General features: G+C 48.1%; 1 protein-coding gene across 1 annotated transcript in view; it reads left to right on the top strand.

Annotated features, from left to right (window-relative positions):
- Positions 1-19,713, top strand: part of THOC2 (THO complex subunit 2) — a 282,137-nt gene that overhangs the window by 247,142 nt on the left and 15,282 nt on the right. The window contains exons 37-38 of the mRNA XM_082263317.1: positions 4,262-4,338; positions 15,029-15,076. Of these exons, the coding sequence (XP_082119443.1) occupies positions 4,262-4,338; positions 15,029-15,056 (105 nt within the window). The 3' untranslated portion in view covers positions 15,057-15,076. The remainder of the gene's footprint in view (positions 1-4,261; positions 4,339-15,028; positions 15,077-19,713) is intronic.

Below are 19,713 nucleotides of genomic sequence, written 5' to 3' on the forward strand. Positions count from 1 at the left end.
TGGAAGCAGGTTGAATAGAAACTTCTGAGCATCAGGTGGTGAGCCTTGGGGTCTCTCTCTCTCTCTGTGGGGTCCAAAAGCAGGTAACACTGAGGGGCGCTGCTGCGCTGGGGGACTAAAGGAAAAAAAAAAGTTTTCTTTTGTTTAAAATTGCAATTTTTTTATTTCTTGGCAAGTGTCTTGTATAATCATGGACCCTGCCACACATGTATCCCCACCTGATCCCCTCGAGGTGGCTGCAGGACCCTCAAGTTCCTCAGAGTATTGATGCATTATCAGCAGTTTTGGAGTCTTTGGTATCCCGGGTGGAGATGGCCTGTCGGGGACGGGGGTCAAGAAAGCGACCCCTGCCTACCCCTATTTTATCTGATACTTCAGATTCAGATTCTGAGATGGTCATTGCAGCTGCAGGTCCCTCTGCTAGGGCTGTTGTCTCAGGTAATGTCTCCTCAGATAGTGAGGAGGAGGTTTCTACCTCCGCCATAGCACAAGAAGAAGCGTTGGTGGACGCACTAGTTGTGTCTGTCCTGGAAACCTTAAGACTTGAGGTTACACCGGCAGAAGTAACCGAGATGGAAATTCCTTTTGGTACTAGTAAGCCTACCAAGACGGCGAAGGTTTTTCCCTTACCCAAATGTTTTGGTAATAAAATTAAAGAGGAATGGGATCATCCGAAACGAATCCTTACTATTTCCAAACGCATTGCTAGACGCTATCCGTTTGAGGAATCCCTCATTAAAAAATGGACGGTACCACCAGTGGTGGATCCACCGATTTCCAGACTAAATAAAGCCACTGTTATCCCGTTGGAGGACGCTCCGTCCTTTAAGGATCCGGTGGATCGAAAAGTGGAAGCGAAATCCCACACTGTTTTTTCCCTGATAGGGTCAACCTTTAGACCAGTGGTTGCCATTGGTTTAGTTTCACAAACATTGACAGAATGGGCAAAATTGCTACGCCATGACTTAAAGGGGAGAAGTATCCCCCCGGCAGCGTCTGATTTGATGGAGCAAATTATACAAGGACTACAGTTCGTCTGTGACGCAGCCCTGGATGCCACTCCCTTGTTAGGGCATGCATCGATGTCAGCTGTAGTCCTCAGACGTGTGCTGTGGTTAAAGTGTTGGTCGGCGGATCAAGGTTCCAAGAAAGCTTTGGCTAATCTCCCTTTTCAGGGGGATCGCCTATTTGGGGCCACCCTAGATGAGATCATAAAGGCTGTCACTGGGGGCAAGAGAAATGCCGCAGACTGCTAACGCTAAAGGACCTCGTAACAGGACCTTCCTTTTCCGCTCATAAAAGGTTTGTTCGCTCCGCTGGGGCGAGCGTGAAGGGCAAAGCCCCTTCAGGAGGTTTCAAAGGGCGCTGGTCCGGTAAACAAAAGGCCGACTCAGCCAAACCTGAAGATAAAACTAATGCAGCCTGAAGGTGCGCCCCCACCCAGCTCAGGGGTGTGGGGGGACGTCTTCACTGGTGTTAAGATCCAGGGCTTTCCTGAATCCCGGACTAAGGGGTTCAGGAGATCATACGATCGGGATACAAGATCGAGTGTCGATCACTTCTACCGGTGCAATTCTTCCCTTCCAACATTCATATGCTACAGGGAGCGGTAGTTTCCGTTCCTTGAGCAGAACGTTTTCTTTACCTTTTCCAAAGATCATTCCCAGTTCCCTCCAGGAATCGGATCCGGTTGAGCGAGCGGACCAGGGAGTCTCTGGGCCGGTGACTCCGGTCTCTAAAGCTCAGCCAGGAAAAGTTATCACTTCCGATAGGAATCAAGTTTCTGAAAAATGTGTGGGAACTGAGAGCGATCAGACTTTGTCTGATTGCCTGGACCAAGCAGCTCTAGGGCAGCCCGGTTCGGATCCAGTCAGACTATGCCATGGTGGTAACTTAGTTCGATCACCAAGGATTTCACCAGCTGTGTCTTCAATAGGGCATCCCGGAGGTGGATCTGTTGGCATGTCGGCTCAACAGGAAGGCGCGGAGGTTAGTAGCCCGCGATCCTCTAGCGGACGCAGCAGACGCGCTGAGAGCCCCGTAGGGGCAGTATCAGCTACTGTATGTCTTCCCCCCTCTCAAGTTGCTGCTGAGATTTCTCCGCAGGATAGAGGTGGAGGGAACTCCAGTTATCCTGGTAATTCCGGGCTGGCCTCGTCAAGCCGGGTACGCCGACTTGGGCAGACTAGTCGCGGACGCTCCTTGGAGACTTCCTCTCAGGGAGGATCTGCGGTCTCAGGGACCGATCTTCCATCGTGCTTTACAGTCGCTGGCTTTAACGGCCTGACCATTGAGACCCAGGTACTGACGGACAGGGGATTGTCAGCTTCAGTTATTCCTACTCTAATTAAAGCAAGGAAAGCGACTTCCAGCAAAGTCTATTATCGCACATGGAAGACTTATATCACGTGGTGTGAATCTTTGGGATTTCCCCCACGTAACTATTCGGTGACCCGAATCTTGGCTTTTCTGCAAAAGGGGGTTGAGCAGAAACTATCCTTGAGCACTATCAAGGGTCAGGTTTCAGCGTTAGCAATCTTCTTTCAGAAGCCTCTGGCTACTCATTCCTTGGTGCGGAATTTCATCCAGGGGGTGCGGCACTTGGCTCCGCCAGTGCGCGCGCCCTTACCGCCCTGCTATCTTAATTTGCTGTTGTCGGTTCTGCAGAAACCTCCCTTTGAAAATATTAGGGAGATTCCCTTGCTTACATTATCCCAGAAGGTGGCCTTCTTGGTAGCTATCACTTCTGCATGCAGGGTGTCAGAACTGGCTGCATTATCGTGTCTTTCCCCATATCTGGTGATTCATAGGGATAAGGTAGTTCTTCATCCGAAGCCATCCTTTCTTCCCAAGGTGGTTTCAGACTTTCATCTGAATGAAGATATTGTGCTACCTTCCTTGTGTCCTAAGCCCAGTCATCCTCGGGAATGTGCGTTGCATTCCTTGGATGTGGTGCGGGCAATTAGGGTATACCTGAAGACTACGGAATCGTTCCGTAAGACGGCTTCACTTTTTGTGATCACGGATGGCCCAAGATAGGGGTTGCCTGCATCTGCTGCGACTATCTCCAAATGGATCAGACAGACGGTAGTACAGGCTTATTCTATTAAGGGTCGGGTTCCTCCGTTCCCTGTTAAGGCGCACTCCACTCGAGCGCTCAGTACTTCCTGGGCCTACCGCCATCAGGCGTCAGTGGTCCAGGTGTGCAAGGAGGCTACCTGGTCGTCGGTGCATACCTTTACAAAATTTTATAAAGTTGATGTGATGGCATCGGCGGATGCCTCATTTGGCCGCAAGCTTTTGCAGGCCGCAATTTGAGGAGACCGGTGGTCTACCTCGAGGGTTTTTTTCCGTTGGAATTTCAGTTGAGTCTCATCTTTTGATTGATGAGCCTTGAAAACTTCTAGTTGGCACCGGTTGGGCCTTCTAGATTGGATTTTGATTTCCATTTTCCCACCCCTCATTTGTGGCACTGCTTTGGGACGTCCCGAGTTGATATTAATCAAGGAGGACTGCGTCTGTCAATTAGCGACAGAGAAAAATGGATTTGTGTAAGATCTTACCGTAAAATCCTTTTCTCTTAAGCTCGTTGACAGACGCAGTACCCGCCCCTCTGTTTTTGAGTTGGGTTGGGTTAAATTCTCTAAACACTGCTTTGTGACATAACTGACTTCCTGTAGCAGAGAGAGAGAGGATATACCCTCTGGTACTGCCCCTAAGGTGTGGCCAGAACGTTTTTCTTTTCTGCCTAGTCCTACTCCTGTAGAGGGCAGTATAACCCGAGTTGATATTAATCAAGGATGACTGCGTCTGTCAATGAGCTTAAGAGAAAAGGATTTTACGGTAAGATCTTACAAAAATCCATTTTTTTCCCTCACTGTAAGTCTAAGATATTTTTCACACCAGAAAGTGTGAAATTCATTCACCTGTTGGCAAGAAAGGTAGGTAGCATGATTCTACTTTGGACAAATAGTAATTCTATACAATTTAACCTGTGCTGACTGCTTAACTTTAACACAGGGCTTAATGGAGGTAGAAAAAGACTCTCCTGCATTATCGCACATAAGCTTTGGGAAGGTTCATGGTTCTTGTTCTCCTTACCCCAGGGGATTGAGGCATGAGTTGTTCTTTAGTTCCCCCAAGTGAAGCTCATGAGCTTGGAAGTTTAAAGTATTTGTTATATTCATAATACTGCTAGTTCTGTTCAGCTTCCAGATCAAGGTACGATTAAAGAAAATAATATTTTACTTCTTTCTAATAGGAATCTAGACATGACAAGGAAAAATCTGAGAAAAAGGAAAAACGTGAGAGCGCAGGAGGAAAGGAGGAAAAAAAACAATATCCTTTCATGTTAATGACTCTGGATGCTGCTGGGCTCACAAACTGAGACCATGTTCCATTGATTTATCCAAAGTTCAATTGTTCATTAGTATGTGTGGGGGATATGGATCATTTCCCCTGGCTTGCACTGGAAAGCAACATACAAAGCTTTTTTTGCTGTTTATTGCAAATAGAACATTTTTCATTTTTATCTTAGTAGTTTTTGGAACGGAGTTGCCAGGAAATTGATAAATGTCTAACCCCAAGGATGTGTGTAGCAATTCCAGTCAAGTGTGTAGAGCACAAACCAAAATCAATCAAACCTATTATTTTCTGCAGTGTTTGCACCAGCCCCACCACAGATTTGATCTTTGTAATTGCAACTACTTTACATACAAGGATGCTGGATTTGCTTTTGTCATAAATTTATAAGTGTGTAAAGTGGCAGTATGCCGAAAATTTATTTTTAGGAATAATGTGGCCGCTTCAAGCATGGTTTGAAATAATTTGCAAATAAATTAGGAAAGAGATACAGAAATTTTTAGGTTACTGATTTTTCTTTTGTAGTCTAGTGCAAAAAATGAAGGACACTCCCTGACTCCAATTTTCATTCCTGGCTAAATGTGCTCAGAACATGAAGAAAATGGTTGGTTAGACTTTTCTGCCCCCCCTCAATCAGAATGTCCCTCTTCACAGGTCAGGCATAGATGGTCAACTGATGCAAACATTCATAGTTGGAAAATGTTTTATTATAAGAAAGATCTTTTTCAGTGGCTGGATCATGCATACATGACTGCCCATTATCTGAGATCTGCAGGCATCATATTTGAAAGAATTCTTGGTATAGCGTGTGACTATATGTTTTTGCCTTGCCTATCTCCAACTATTCTAAGATCTTTGATCTTTAATACCGCTTCTGAACTGAATGATAGATAGGATTTTATTCTAAACACCTGTTCTTTTCCGTAACTAGCCCTTCTCAGCAAAGATGTTTTCATTTCTTGGCCCAGTCCGCCACACAGCCCTTTTCTCTCCTGTTGAAATGTATAAGCTGCTGGCAGAGCAGGGCTATAGACAAACAGCTGTCTCATCAATGCTGGATAGTGAAACATTTATCCATCATCCAGCTCTTTACCAAAGCACTTGGAGTGACACAGTTTTCCTATTACCTTCACAAATATCTCACTAGCAAGCATATCAAAAAGTCAGTAAAGCTTGCATTGACCCCAGAAAAACTACCTAATCCTGGAAAGTGGTGCTTTAGGCTCGGTTTCCACTAGTGCGACTTGCGGTGCGACTTGACACATGTCAAGTCGCACAGCAAGTCAAAACCCATTGTTTTCAATGGGGACCGTTTCCACTGCCGCGGCTTCAGTTGCCGCGACCTCAAAAGTAAATTGTGTACTACTTTTGAGCGCGACTTCCCTCTATATATGAGGGACAAGTCTAACTGAAGCCGCGGTTTACTTTTGCTACGAAGTCGTGCTAGAAGTAGCACGACTTCGTAGCCGCACTAGTGGAAACCGAGGCTAAAGCATTAAGGTTTTTCACCTTAAAATATAACTAAGGCAAAACTTTTTATTTTCGCTTTGGATAGTGTGGAAAGGGATTAGAACACTTGTCAGATTTTATTGTTGTCTGTGCCCCCATTAAGGAGGTTTATTCTCTCTATTTTTCCTGTTTACCATCATCATAGAAGGTAAAAGAAAATCCCAAATTTTGGATTGTCCCCAGAAAAGTAATAGAGGCTAACTCTTCCAATCGGAACACTAGTTCTGGTGACCAGGGGGTCCCCAAAGAATTCCCTTATTTTGCGTAGATTTCTGATTACTTTCTGTTTTGCTGTGGGACAGAAAGTGAAGGGAAATCTCTGCAATGGGACACAGATGGTGAAAAAAAAAATCTAACAGGATTTATAACCCTTTCTTGCTCTATCCAAAATGAAAAAAAAAAGTTTGGCCTATAGTTCTACTGTAATGCATTCTACGCATTAGGATGAAAAAGCTTGTGCTGCAGAATCCCCCCCAGCCCCCCCCCCTTATTCTTACCTGAGCCTGATCTGATCCAGCGATGTCCGCTGTCTCCCTGGGCAGATTGATAGCAGTGGGAGTCATAGGCTCCCGCTGCTGACAATCAAGCGCTGTGGCCGGCAGGGTAGAGCTGTGTGTCAATAGGCGCAGACAGGTTGGCTTGAGAGCGAGCACGAATGGGTGCCCCCATGGAAAGCCGCTCTCCATGGGGGCACTTGCTGAAGAGGAGAGGGAGAAAAATTGACTGCAATGTCGCTTTAATACAAAAGTATTGTTTGCATGGAATAGACTGTGTATATCACTAAAAATGCCCACTCTCCTGGAATATGGGCTTTTAAATATTTTCTGGAAAATACTTTTTTAGAAAGCCTCTTCCCCTACTATAGTTGGTCATTTAGAGCTAGCAGCTAGAATGTTTGTTTGATATAAATTAGCCTACATCAGCTTGTCATGCTTGCAGTCCTAATCGGTTAGAATTGCCTTTTTCATGAAAGGGGCAAATTTCCAAAACATTTGTTGGCAAAAATTTCTTACTGATATAGGGCATTTACTATTATTCTGTAAAAAAAAAATTGACAGATACATTGCTCTCTCAAGGTTAACAATAGCCTAAAGGATGATTTCACATTTGAACTATGAGAATATACTTGCCTCTGGCTCCAGTCTTTCCTTTTTTGTCGTTCCGGCTGGGTCCTCCTAACCACTTGACCCGCAGGTCAATTCTGACATTTCTCACATACATGTAAAAACCAGCACTTTTTAGCTAGAAAATTACTTCTATTCCACATTAATTACATATTTTAAGCAGAGGCCCTGGAGAATAAAATGGTGTATGTTGCACTTGTTTGTCGCAGCGCAACAGTTTATCAAATGCAATTTTCAGGAAGGAGCAAAGTGTGAGTTTGGTTACTCACGTGATCGCGCCTAGGTACTAAATTATATCAGTGAAACAAAATATAAATAAATGGATATCATAAAAAATTGAGCAGGTAGTCTAAAACAATGGTGAGTTGTGAAAATTGTGATAAAATGGAGGACAGCGCTCAATGGTGTTCTGTGTGTAAATCAAATTCTAATCAATCACTCCTATTAAATAAATAAATATATGTAAACCATAAAACACAAAACACAATTAAATGGACCTATAGGTTCCCCTAAAGTGCTTAAACCTTAAAATGATTGTGCTTATAATAATATTTAAACCATATTATGTATATGGTCCTTGTACTTCAAAGTGCAAGTGCAAAAACGTGCAGCAAACAAATCCAAGTGATTGTTCTTAACCTTCCTAGCGGTATTCCCGAGCGTGACTCGGGGTTCGATTTTAGAGCCAAAAGCGGTAACCCCGAGTCACGCTCGGGGTAGCGCTAGGAAGATCGCTGGATCCTGGTAGAGGTTTTACTTACCTTTTTCTCTGGGATCCAGCGAAGTATGCGGGCGGTATGCGGCGGCGGAGCTTCCTCCCGATCGCCTGCGAGCCCCGGCTTCCGTCTCCGGCAATGTGACGTCCGCCAGGGGGTGGAACTGGCGACAAATTCAAATGTAAAACACACCAAACACACTGATATCATTCAAAATAAAAAAAAAATCACATTACGTTGCCCCCCAGTGCCCTTTCCTGCAGTTTTACTTTACTTTTTATGTAAATATATGTGTGTATGTATATATATATATATATATATATATGTATATATATATAAAATATGTAATTCTTGTGAATGAGCAGCCCAAACCAACTGTATATGTATGTATATATATATAATATATATTTTGGGCTGCTCATTCACAAGATTTACATGCAAAATAATGGTACCGCTTTCAGTACCTAAAATCCAAAAGAATCATACCGATACCGCCAGGGAGGTTAAAGTGCTTTGTGTTCAGCAAAAATGCATTTCTTCATGCAAAATAAGAGAGAAAAGAGGAATCCTTCACCGAGCTCTCAGCCCACTTACCAAACGACCCCTTGGGGTCTAGCGTAGGAAAATTGTGTCTTTCTCTTACGTCCTCCGACAGTCGCCGCCTCTTCATATTCGTCACATATGGGGTATTAGACTTTGCTCCGAAGGAGTAGCTAGGCAACAGAATATGTTAACAATAAAGCTTTTAACATATCCCACCCTCAAAGGGTGGTCCCCTCAGTCAATACCCTCCTACTTCCTGCAACCATATCTCAGTTTTAATGTCTAGCTTGTCAGGAGTGGCTGGCTCTCTCTGTGCTGGGACTTTCTGTCCCAGACTCTTTCTTCTTTTTAAAATTTTGTTTGAGTTTTCTCTCTACCTTTACTTAGCTGTTATTTTGTCAGCGTTCGTTAGTTCTTCGGATGAAGAGGATCATGCGGACTGGGTCTCGGGCTGATCCCCCTGGTCGCAGGTCATGGGTCAGTGGCTTCCCAGTCTGCCATCGAGCGTTCAGCCAGGTAACGCTCCTGGCACAGTGAACGACCCATCCCTGTTCGGTGCAGGGATGATTGGTGAGGTGGCTACCTCACTGGACGCTGTGCGGTTTCTTAACCCCCATTGTGTGCATCTTGAATGCGACTCTCCCTGCCTCATGTGCAGCGGTTTGTTCGCCTGTGCGGGTCCCCCACGCCATGTGAGGTAAGTGTATTTATGTGGGGACCTGTCTGTCTGGGGGGGTGTCAGTCTGGGACTGTGTAACCTGCCTCTATTCACACTGCTTGTCTCCCTATCTCTCGGCTGCATGCTGTGGGCTGCAAGGGGGGGGGGGGGGGAGCTGTATGACACTGTGTGTGTCAGGCTGGTCAGTGTGAGAAGCTGTGTGCTGTGGGGCATGTTTTTTTTTGGCATGTTTGGGCATATACAGCGATCGCTGCGGCGATCTGACATGTATTCTGATTTTGGAATGTAATGTGTGTTTTAATGCACTGTGGAGCGGCGGTTTTGGCGCCAAACGACGCCATTTTGCCTACACTCGCTCCGGCCGCATGTTTTACATGCATGGCGGCCATTTTCTTGTAGCCTCCATAGGCTTACATAGAGCGCCCTGGCAGCATCACTTCCTCTTTCCAGGAACACCGATCGAGGCAGCAGCAGCGGCGAGGGTCTCCTCAGGTTTTATCCTTCTGTTTCTTGCTATCCATTGCCTGTGTTCAGTTTGCATATTCCCTGTGGGGGTCTTATTGTGCTTGAGTGTGGTGCGGTGGGCTGCGCTTGCCGCGCTTGCTTAAAAGGGGCAGTTAACCCTTTGTTGTCTGGCATTACAGGGGCAATGGATTCTCAGGAGGGCAAATTTCCTACAGCTTTGGTGGAAAGCCAGGGGACCGCTGTTTCCCCCCCAGGGGGGGATTTAGCCACTATTGTGGCTGGCCTTGCTGCTCAGGTGCAGATGCTGGTGGCTGCTCAATCTACTAAAAGGCCCAGAGTTGCTGTTTCCTCTGATTCTGAGGGTGAAGGTGATGGGGCTGTTATGGCGGGGGCCTCCTTATCGGGGTCCCGCTCCTCTCTTGATCTAGTGGGGTCTGAGGTGGAGGCTGAAGTTGAGGGGGTTGATAATTCTCCCCCTGGCTCGCCTGAAGAGCTTGCAATCATGGATGAGTTGATTGCTTCCATTAAGCAAACGCTGCGTTTGCAGGACGAAGTGTGTCCCCCCGCTGCCTTGGCGGCTTATGGGACGCAGAGAAAACGCAGGACGCCGCAGGTTTTTCCCTGCAATGATGATTTTCAGCGCGCTGTTAAGGATCAATGGCGCAATCTGCGCAAACCTTTTGCGGTACCAAGTAGATTCAAGCTGCGTTATCCTTTTTCGCCTTCCACTGATGAAAGGTGGTGTGTGCCTCCCCCAGTGGATCACGCAATTGCGGTTTTGAACAAAGCCACTGCGATTCCTGCAGAGGATTCCCCTGTGTTCCGTGATGCCACGGATAGGAGACTGGAGTCTCTTGCCCGTCATACTTATTCTGTTACGGGTTCTATGCTTAAGGCTCTGTTTGCTTCTCTCATGGCGGCCCAGGCGATCGCAAGTTGGACGCAGATGCTTAGGCGCGTCCTAGTGGCCGACTCGGCCTCGCCGGCGACCCTGGATATGGTGGATCAAATCCACCAGGGTGTCATGTATCTGTGTGATGCGGACCTGGACCTGGTTCCGTTGGCTGCGCGTGTGCACAGCGTGGCGGTGTTGTCTCGCCGCCTGGTTTGGTTAAAATGTTGGTCGGTGGACCAATCTTCACGTAAGACCTTAGCCAATCTACCTTATGATGGGTCTCGCCTTTTTGGGGAGTCCCTGGATGTGTTGATTAAGGGGATCACCGGGGGTAAGAGCACTCTCTTGCCCCATTTCCCCAAGGCTAAGGGGGCTTCTGGGAAGAAGCATGCTAATTTTCGGCCCCCTCAGGGGTCCTTTCGTGCCTTTCGGCCGCACTACAAGGGCAAACCGTTCAAAGGTCAAGGCTCTCAGAAGAAGCCCTGGTCTGGTAAACAGAAGTCCGGCCAATCCGGATCTGCAGCCCATAACAGTTCGGCCTGAAGGGGCGCCCTCACCCAGTTTTGGGGTGGGGGGACGCTTGCTCGGTTTTCTTCAGCCCTGGTTGGCCCGTGTGCGGGACAGATGGGTTCAGGAAATCGTTCGATCTGGTTACAAGATCGAGTTTCTCTCTCGGCCGGAGAGCAGATTTTTTCCCTCAAATCTTCAGCTGTCTCCAGAGCGCTTGCGGGACTTGCACCTGGCGGTGCGGGACCTGAGGGCTCAGGGAGTGGTGGTTCCGGTGCCTCATCGGGACAGGTTTCGGGGGTTTTATTCCAATCTGTTCACCGTGCCCAGAAAGGAGGGCAAGGTTCGTCCAATTCTGGACTTGAAGGCTCTGAACCGCTCTGTGCGGGTTCGCAAGTTCCGCATGGAATCCCTGCGGTCGGTGGTGGCTGCCCTGGTTCCGGGGGAATTCATGGCCTCCATCGATTTGAAGGATGCGTATCTTCACATCCCCATTTTCGAGGGTCACCAGAGATACCTTCGATTTGCCATTGCGGAGGATCACTACCAGTTTGTGGCGTTGCCCTTTGGTCTCGCCTCGGCTCCGTGGGTCTTCACCAAGGTGCTTGCACCCGTTCTGGCATTATTGAGGGCCCAGGGCGTTTCTGTCCTGGGCTATCTGGACGACATTCTGGTTCGGTCTGCGACCAGCCAGGGTCTGGAGAAGGACCTGTCTGTCACGATGCAAACTCTGCAGGAGTTTGGTTGGACGATAAATTTTCCAAAGTCGACACTGAGTCCGTCTGTTCGTCTCCCTATCTGGGAATGATTCTGGACTCGGTGCAGGCGAAGGTCTTCCTGCCGGAAGACAAACTCAGGACTCTCCAGGAGGAAGTCAGGTCCCTCAGGGACGTTCCACACTCGTCTCTGCGGACGTGTATGAGATGTCTGGGATTGATGGTCTCGGCCTTCGAGGCGATTCCATTCGCCCAGTTTCACACGCGGGGTCTCCAAGCGGAGATCCTGTCCAGGTGGGACGGGCGACCTCAATCTCTGGTTCTTCAAATCTCGTTGAGTCATCGCACCAGAGGAAACCTTCTGTGGTGGCTCCAGTCCCCGTTGGTGTCCGGGGGCAAGTCGTTTCGTCCGATCTCGTGGACGGTAATCACCACGGATGCCAGCCTGTCGGGCTGGGGTGGAGTTCTGGGCGTTCTGTCCGCCCAGGGGACTTGGTCGGAGGGGGAGTCTTCCCTTCCGATCAACATTCTGGAATTGCGTGCGATAAGTCTCTGTCTTCATCGCTGGACGGACCGGCTGCAGGGCTGCCCGGTTCGGGTGCAGACGGACAATGCCACGGCGGTGGCCTACATCAACCACCAAGGGGGCACCAGGAGTGCCCGAGCGGCTCGAGAAGTGGCCGACATTCTGTCTTGGGCCGAGACTCCTGTCCCGGCGATAACGGCGGTTCACATTCCGGGAGTGGAGAACTGGCAGGCGGACTATCTGAGTCGCCAGACTCTGGATCAGGGGGAATGGTCTCTCCACCCGGCTGTCTTCCAGATGTTGTGCGCGAAGTGGGGTCTTCCAGATGTGGACCTGTTCGCGTCTCGTCTCAACAACAAGGTGAAGAGGTTCGTGGCAAGGACGCGCGACCCTCGGGCAGACGCGTCGGACGCGTTAGTGGCCCCGTGGCATCAGTACAGGCTGATGTACGCGTTTCCACCGATTCAGTTGCTGTCCAGGTTCCTTCGCAGGTTACTCTCGGAACGCAGCACGGTGATTCTTGTGGCACCGGACTGGCCTCGCCGGTCCTGGTACGCAGACCTCGTGAATCTGGCGGTCGACGCCCCGTGGCGTCTGCCTCTTCGAGACGATCTACTGTCTCAAGGACCGATATACCATCCTGCTTTACAGTCGCTGGCTTTGACGGCCTGGCTGTTGAGACCGAGGTCCTGAAGGAGAGGGGTCTCTCTCCAGAGGTCGTTCATACTTTAATCAACGCGAGGAAGTCTTCCTCAGGGAAGGTTTATTACCGTACTTGGAAGGCCTATTTTGCCTGGTGTGAGTCCAGGGGGTTTTCACCCCGCACGTACTCGGTTTCCCGTGTGCTGTCTTTCCTTCAAACGGGTGTTGACCAGCGTTTGGCGCTGGCTACGATAAAGGGTCAGGTGTCTGCACTGGCCGTTCTGTTTCAACGTCCCGTGGCTTCCAACTCCTTGGTTGGCACCTTTGTTCAGGGTGTGCGGTATCTGGTCCCCCCTAGGCGGGATCCTCTGCCCCCTTGGGACTTGAATCTCGTTCTATCTGTGTTACAACGTGCTCCTTTTGAACAGATCAGGGAGATCTCGTTGTCTATGTTGTCCAAAAAGGTCGCCTTTTTGGTGGCGATCACTTCGGCTCGCAGAGTGTCGGAGCTGGCGGCTTTGTCCTGCAAGTCTCCGTACCTGGTTATTCATTTGGATAAGGTGGTCTTGCGACCTAATCCTTTGTTTCTTCCGAAACGAGTTTCGGAATTCCATCTTAATGAGGATATTGTCTTGCCTTCGTTGTGCGCGAAGCCTAAACATCCAAAGGAGGTGAGATTGCATTCTCTGGATGTTGTTCGGGCGATAAGGGTTTACCTTAAATCGACTGAGTCTTTTCGAAAGGCGGACTCCTTGTTTGTTCTTCCAGAGGGTCCTCGGAAGGGCATGGCGGCTTCGGCCTCTACCATCGCCAAATGGATCAGGCAGACCATTGAACAGGCCTATGTTTTGCAGGGGAAGGTTCCCCCTGTGCCTGTGAAGGCGCACTCTACTAGATCTCTGAGTACGTCTTGGGCCTGTCGTCATGGGGCTTCTGTAGCCCAGGTGTGTAAGGCGGCGACTTGGTCGACCGTGCACACTTTCACAAAATTCTACAAAGTAGATGTTCAGGCATCGGCGGATGCTTCCTTTGGCCGCAAGGTTCTTAGTGCGGCTGTTCCCTAGGGTCCCTGGTTGGGGACTCCTGGCTGTTGGGATACGTTTTGTATCCCCTGGTTTTTTTGTCTTTTCCTGGGTTGTTGCTCCTGTTGAGCACTTGTTTTTTTGCTGTTGCCCAGCTGGTTTCCTTCCTTTGGTAAGGTTCCTTTCTTTGATGCGGAGACTGCGTTGCCTTTCGGCGCGGATGCGTTTCCCACCCCTCATGTTTGCACTGCTTTGGGACGTCCCCATATGTGACGAATATGAAGAGGCGGCGACTGTCGGAGGACGTAAGAGAAAACAGAATTTTTGTAAAATCTTACCTGTAAAATTCCTTTCTCTGAGTCCTCCGACAGTCGCCGCCCCCGCCCCTCTTTTGGGGTTTGGTTGTATACTCTACTGCTATTCCACTAAAACTGAGATATGGTTGCAGGAAGTAGGAGGGTATTGACTGAGGGGACCACCCCTTGAGGGTGGGATATGTTAAAAGCTTTATTGTTAACATATTCTGTTGCCTAGCTACTCCTTCGGAGCAAAGTCTAATACCCCATATGTGACGAATATGAAGAGGCGGCGACTGTCGGAGGACTCAGAGAAAGGAATTTTACAGGTAAGATTTTACAAAAATTCAGTTTTTGTAATTCCCGGTATCTCTATCAGACTTGCGTCTCCCCGCTGAAATATATCCGGGATTTCCTTCTACTGGTTTGGAAAAGGGCTGGATAGGGATTCCAATCTGTACCCTATTCGGGAGTACGGTGGTTGTGATTACACAATCCACCCTGAGCGCCGCCAGCTGACTACCGGCAACAACGTCACGCTCAGGGCGGATCGTGTAATCACAACCACCGTACTACCGAACGGGGTACAGATATATATATTTTGAGGTGGTTAATATTGGGTATGCACTTTGTCCTCTTTCCTATTGAGAACTGTACTCATCTAGACCTCCAGAAAAGTTTAGCTCATAAATAGGAATGAATGGAGCCTGCGGTACATGTGCAATATAAAGGGCAGCTAGCTGGGACCATATCAGAGGAAATATTGCTGGATTAGGGCTGAAAGTACTCGAGTACAGGTGCACTGCACTTATGAGGGTGGGGAATTTATTAATGGATAACTTAACTGAAGGTTTAGTAGTTCTTTTGAGCTAATAAAGCTACCAAGTAAACTATTTTAGTTGCTTCCACCAAGTATTAAACTATATTTCCTGTGTACTACTTTAACAATGTTTACTAAATATTATTGTTTATATAAAATAACACACTTTTAAAGCACCCAGTTTTTTTCTTTAATTATTGTTTTACCCATAAATCTTCAGATAAGCACAGATAATGACATCTGGCATCATCAAGGTACAGTTATCTTTTTTGAGTTAAAGCATAGGTCATGTGAGATTATTTTCCCCTTGCTTTGGAGCTGTAGGACGTTCTTGTCCTATTGTATGACTGAACACTCATACTGTCTATGACTTACTGTTTGCTTTGGAGAACATGGATGGATGAAACTATCTTTACTTGCTGTAACTGTAAGATTATATTGTGTGGTACGACTTAGACATATCCAAAAACTAGGTTTATTTATATGTACCTTAAATTCTTCTGTATTGGCAAAACATAAGGAACCGGCCACAGTTACTGTGAATGTGCTCGATGTTGTTGGCGTTCTGCTGGATCTACAGTGTTCACCTTTTTCTCACCTTAGTAAACGTTGATCTTGTTTGCAACTACACAGTTAAGCTGATCCAGACACCATGACACTCTTTTTATGCAACTGCCAATATAGCAAAAAAGGGGGTTTCTGAAACTATGGTCCCCAATTATCCATTGGCAGTGTGGACATGACATGTCTGAATTTCAAGTATTCTGGACATAGGGAGCCTCTTTTGGTTAAGATGTTACTTTTTGCAGAAACTGTTCACAGTGTGATTGTTGCCTTAGTTGCCTTTTTTTTTTTTTTGTTAAACCGAATTTTAAAAATGTTGGTATCCCTATCAAAAATACAAACAACGTGTGTTCACAATCGATAAGGAGGTGGCCCTATTAACATTCAGTAAAGTTTGCATTGAGTTACTGTGAAAGGACTGTGATCCAAAAACAATGTACATGGGTGTCAAAAGTATACACACAAAAAGCACAAAGATATCCGATAACAGATCAATGTGCATTACAAGGCTGAAAATAATAGTAACATATGAATGGGCACCCCCCTTGCTTGTGTAGATACCCTTCAGTGAAGAGGGATCTGCCCTAGCTGCCATTTTCATTTAGATATATTTATAAACGGAAGACCCAGAAAGTAGATTGATAGTAGTTATTGCCTAACCGGTAATATACACCTAGTACCCGGTAGAGTAAAATCTTAATCGCTCAGTAGGGGACACGGGAGACTTTTACACCATGGGTTATAGCTTTGCACCTTCAGGCAATCTGGACACTGGCAGGTTTTTAAGAACACACTCCTCCTGGAGCGCCTACCTATAATCCTAACCCACTTAGTGAGTCCTTCAGTTTCTTTGCTAGTGTCTATAGGCAATGGACCTCTTCTTTTTCCAAAGAACCAGTGTCACTATATTTTCTCTATCGCTCATTGACAGACGTAGTCCTCGGTGATACAGCACCTTCGGGTTATGTTGCCTCCACAGGAGTAGGACTAGACAGGAAATAAAATGCTCTGGCCACACCCTAGGGGCAGTCCCAGAGGGTATATCCTCTCTCTCTCTGCCTCAGCAAATCAGTTTTTTTCTGTCTAGTCAGGAGTAAGGACCTAGATACCTTGCTGGGATCTTCGGTCCTGGCAGGATTTTTTTCTTAGAAAAGAATTTTTTAAGACAGCTTTTTTTCTCCAGTGTTCCTGTGAGATCTTCAAGCAAGAAAGCTGAACTGGGCGACGGGATGGATGTTGAGATCCAGTGGTCACCCCAGTTCAGCCTACGAGCGCGTGCAGGCCATAGCTCCGCGCTGGGTCGGCCGCGACATAGTCCCACTGGACGGGGACTGACCCTGCGAGTTAAACGTCTCGCTGAAACGCCAAAGACCTTGAGTCACGGCGCCCGTATTGGTCGACAGCCCTCCTACCTCGGTGGAGAGGGGTACTGTCAGGAGTTGGCGCCCGCCTGGTTCCGGTATGGTGAGTAGTATGTTCCCCCTTTCCCCCTGACGGGTCTTGTGGTGAATGCGGGCCCCTCTCTGTAATGGTAAGGATGGGTTCCCCTCTATCCTACAACATGTCACAGATCCCCCTAATTGAGTGTGATTTTTGTGTACAAGAAGCCAGGAGGCTTGGTTTGGGAGCTGACAATCTAATTGTAAAGATGTGTAAATGATTGTAGTCAGTGGCAGTACTAGAACTTTACTGTGATAGTATAAGGTATCCTACCTGTCAGTAGCCACAGGGCGATGTCTATACATGTATACTGCATTCCAGATCATTCCTCCAGCTAAGCAGCGGACCGCATACGGCCCGCTAGGGTCCGGTACCTCCAACCACACTGACCACCATGAGGGTGAAGGGTTGTGAGGCCGAGATCCTTCTGCAGACATGCCGCTATTCTGTGCAGGCCGCCGCCATTGTCTGGTAGATCGCACGAGGCCGCCATTTTGGTGTAGCCTCGTGTCTCCAGCATGGGGGCGGCCATGTTTGAGGTGACTCAAACACCTCATGGAGCCAGGGGGAGGAGCCGGCAGGCGTGTTAAGGGGCGGAGCCGCCTCTTTTACCCAGGAAATAGGGCCAAAGACTTCCTGTCTGTAACAAGACAAGCACTGAGCAAGCTGATGAAAACTTCTGTGCATCAGGGATGAGCCTTGGGGTCTGTCTCTCTCTCTGTGGGGTCCAAAAAGGCAGGTAACACTGAGGGGCGCTGTTGCGACTGGGGGACACAAAAAAAAAAAAAAAAAAAAAGTTTTTTTTTACTTTGTCATTTTTTGTCGCTGGCAAGTGTCTTGTATAATCATTGACCCTGCCGCATAGGTATCCCCACCTGATCCCCTCAAGGTGGCCGCAGGACCCTCCAGTACCCCACTTGTTTTTAATGCATTATCGGCAATTTTGGAGTCTTTGGTATCCCGGGTGGAGGTGGCCTGTCAGGGACGGGGGTCAAGTAGCGACCCCCGCCTACCCCTATTGTTTATCAGATACTTCAGATACAGATTCGGAACTGGTCAATGCAGTTGCAGGTCCCTCTTAGGGGGCTGTTGTCTCAGGTAATATCTCCTCAGCAGTGAGGAGCACGTTTCTGCCTCCGCCATAGCACAAGAGTGGTGGATGCACTAGTTGTGTCCGTCCGGGAAACCTTTAGTCTTGAGGTTACACCGGCAGAGGTAGCTGAGACTGAGATTCCTTTTTGGTACTTGTTAGCCTACCAAAAGGGCGAAGGATTTTCCTTTACCCAAATGGGGTCGTTTTGAAACGAACCCCTGTTATTTCCAAACGCATGGCTAGGTGCTATCCGTTTGAGGAATTCCTCTTTATAGGATAGACGGTACCACCTGCTGTCTTGCCACAGACTGTTAGGATAAAAAGACCTCGTAACTAACGAGGACCTTCCTTTTCTGCTCATATAGAGTTGTTCGTTCCGCGAGGGCGGGCGATAAGGCGAAACCCTCCAAAGCCCCTTTAGAGGGGTTTCAAAGGGCGCTGGTCGGGTAAACAAAGAGTCCGGCTCAGCCAAGCCTGAAGAATATAGCCTGATGCGCCCCTACCCATCTCTGGGGTGGGGGGGGGATGTCTTCACCGGTTTCTGGAGGACACAGGATCGAGTTTCGATCACTTCCACCGGTGCGATTCTGCCCTTCTAACATTGAACGGTTTCAGGGGTTCTATTCGAACCTATTCACAATGCCCAGGAAAGAGGGCAAGGTGCGTCCAAATCTGGACTTGGGAAGAAATAGAGTCCATCCGTACAGTGGTGGCCTCCCTGCATAAAAGAGATTTCCTGGCGTCCATAGACATATAGGATGCCTATCTTTATATCCCCATCATCGCAGGACATCAGCGTTTTTTTCACTTTCCCAAAGATCATCCCTGGTTCCCACCAGGAGACTGAACTATCTGGGCCTAAGGTTGGATACATCCTGGGCAAGAGAGTTTCTCCTTGCTGGGAAACTCCAGAAGGTTCAGTCAACGATTCGGATGTTGCTGTCCGTCAATTGGCTGGGACTGATGGTGGCCTTCTTAGAGGCAGTACCGTATACCCAGTCTCATACCCGAATTCTCCTGAAGGAGATTCTTTTTTAATGGAATCAGAATTCCGATTCCCTGGACAATCGGATCCGGTTGAGCGAGCGGACCAGGAAGTCTCCGATGCTCAACCAGGGGAAGTCATTTCTTCCGATAGTATCCAGATTACCAATAAGGGTATAGGAACTGAGAGCGATCAGATTTTGTCTGATTTACTGGATCGAGCAGCTCTAGAGCAGCCCGATTCGGATCCAATCGCATATGGCCTCTTCATCCAGAGGTTTTTTCCCTAGCTGTCCCTTCATTGGGACATCCCGGATGTGGATCTGTTGGCACCTTGGCCTAACAGGAAGGTGCGGAGGTTTGTAGCTCGCGCCACGATCCTCTAGCGGACGCAGCAGAAACGCTGGGGGCAGTATCGGCTACGGCATGCCTTCCATCCTCTCAAGTTGCTGCGGGAACTTCTTCGCAGGATAGAGGTGGAGGGAATTCCAGTTATTCTGGAAATTCTGGATTGACCTCGTCAAGCCTGGTACGCCGACTTGGCGAGGCTAGTCGCGGACGCTCCTTGGAGACTTCCTCTCAGGGAGGATTTGCGGTCTCAGGGACCGATCTTCCATCTTGCTTTACAGTCGCTGGCTTAATGGCCTGGCCATTGAGACCCAGGTACTGAAGGACAAGGGAGTGTCAGCTTCAGTTATTCCTACCTCCAGTTAAAGCAAGGAAAGCGACTTCCAGCACATGGAAGTCTTATATTGCATGGTGTGAATCTATTGGATTTCCCCCACAGACCTATTCGGTGACCCGAATTTT

This window comes from Pelophylax lessonae (genome assembly GCF_965119305.1).
Source record: "Pelophylax lessonae genome assembly, chromosome: 7".
Classification (NCBI taxonomy): domain Eukaryota; kingdom Metazoa; phylum Chordata; class Amphibia; order Anura; family Ranidae; genus Pelophylax; species Pelophylax lessonae.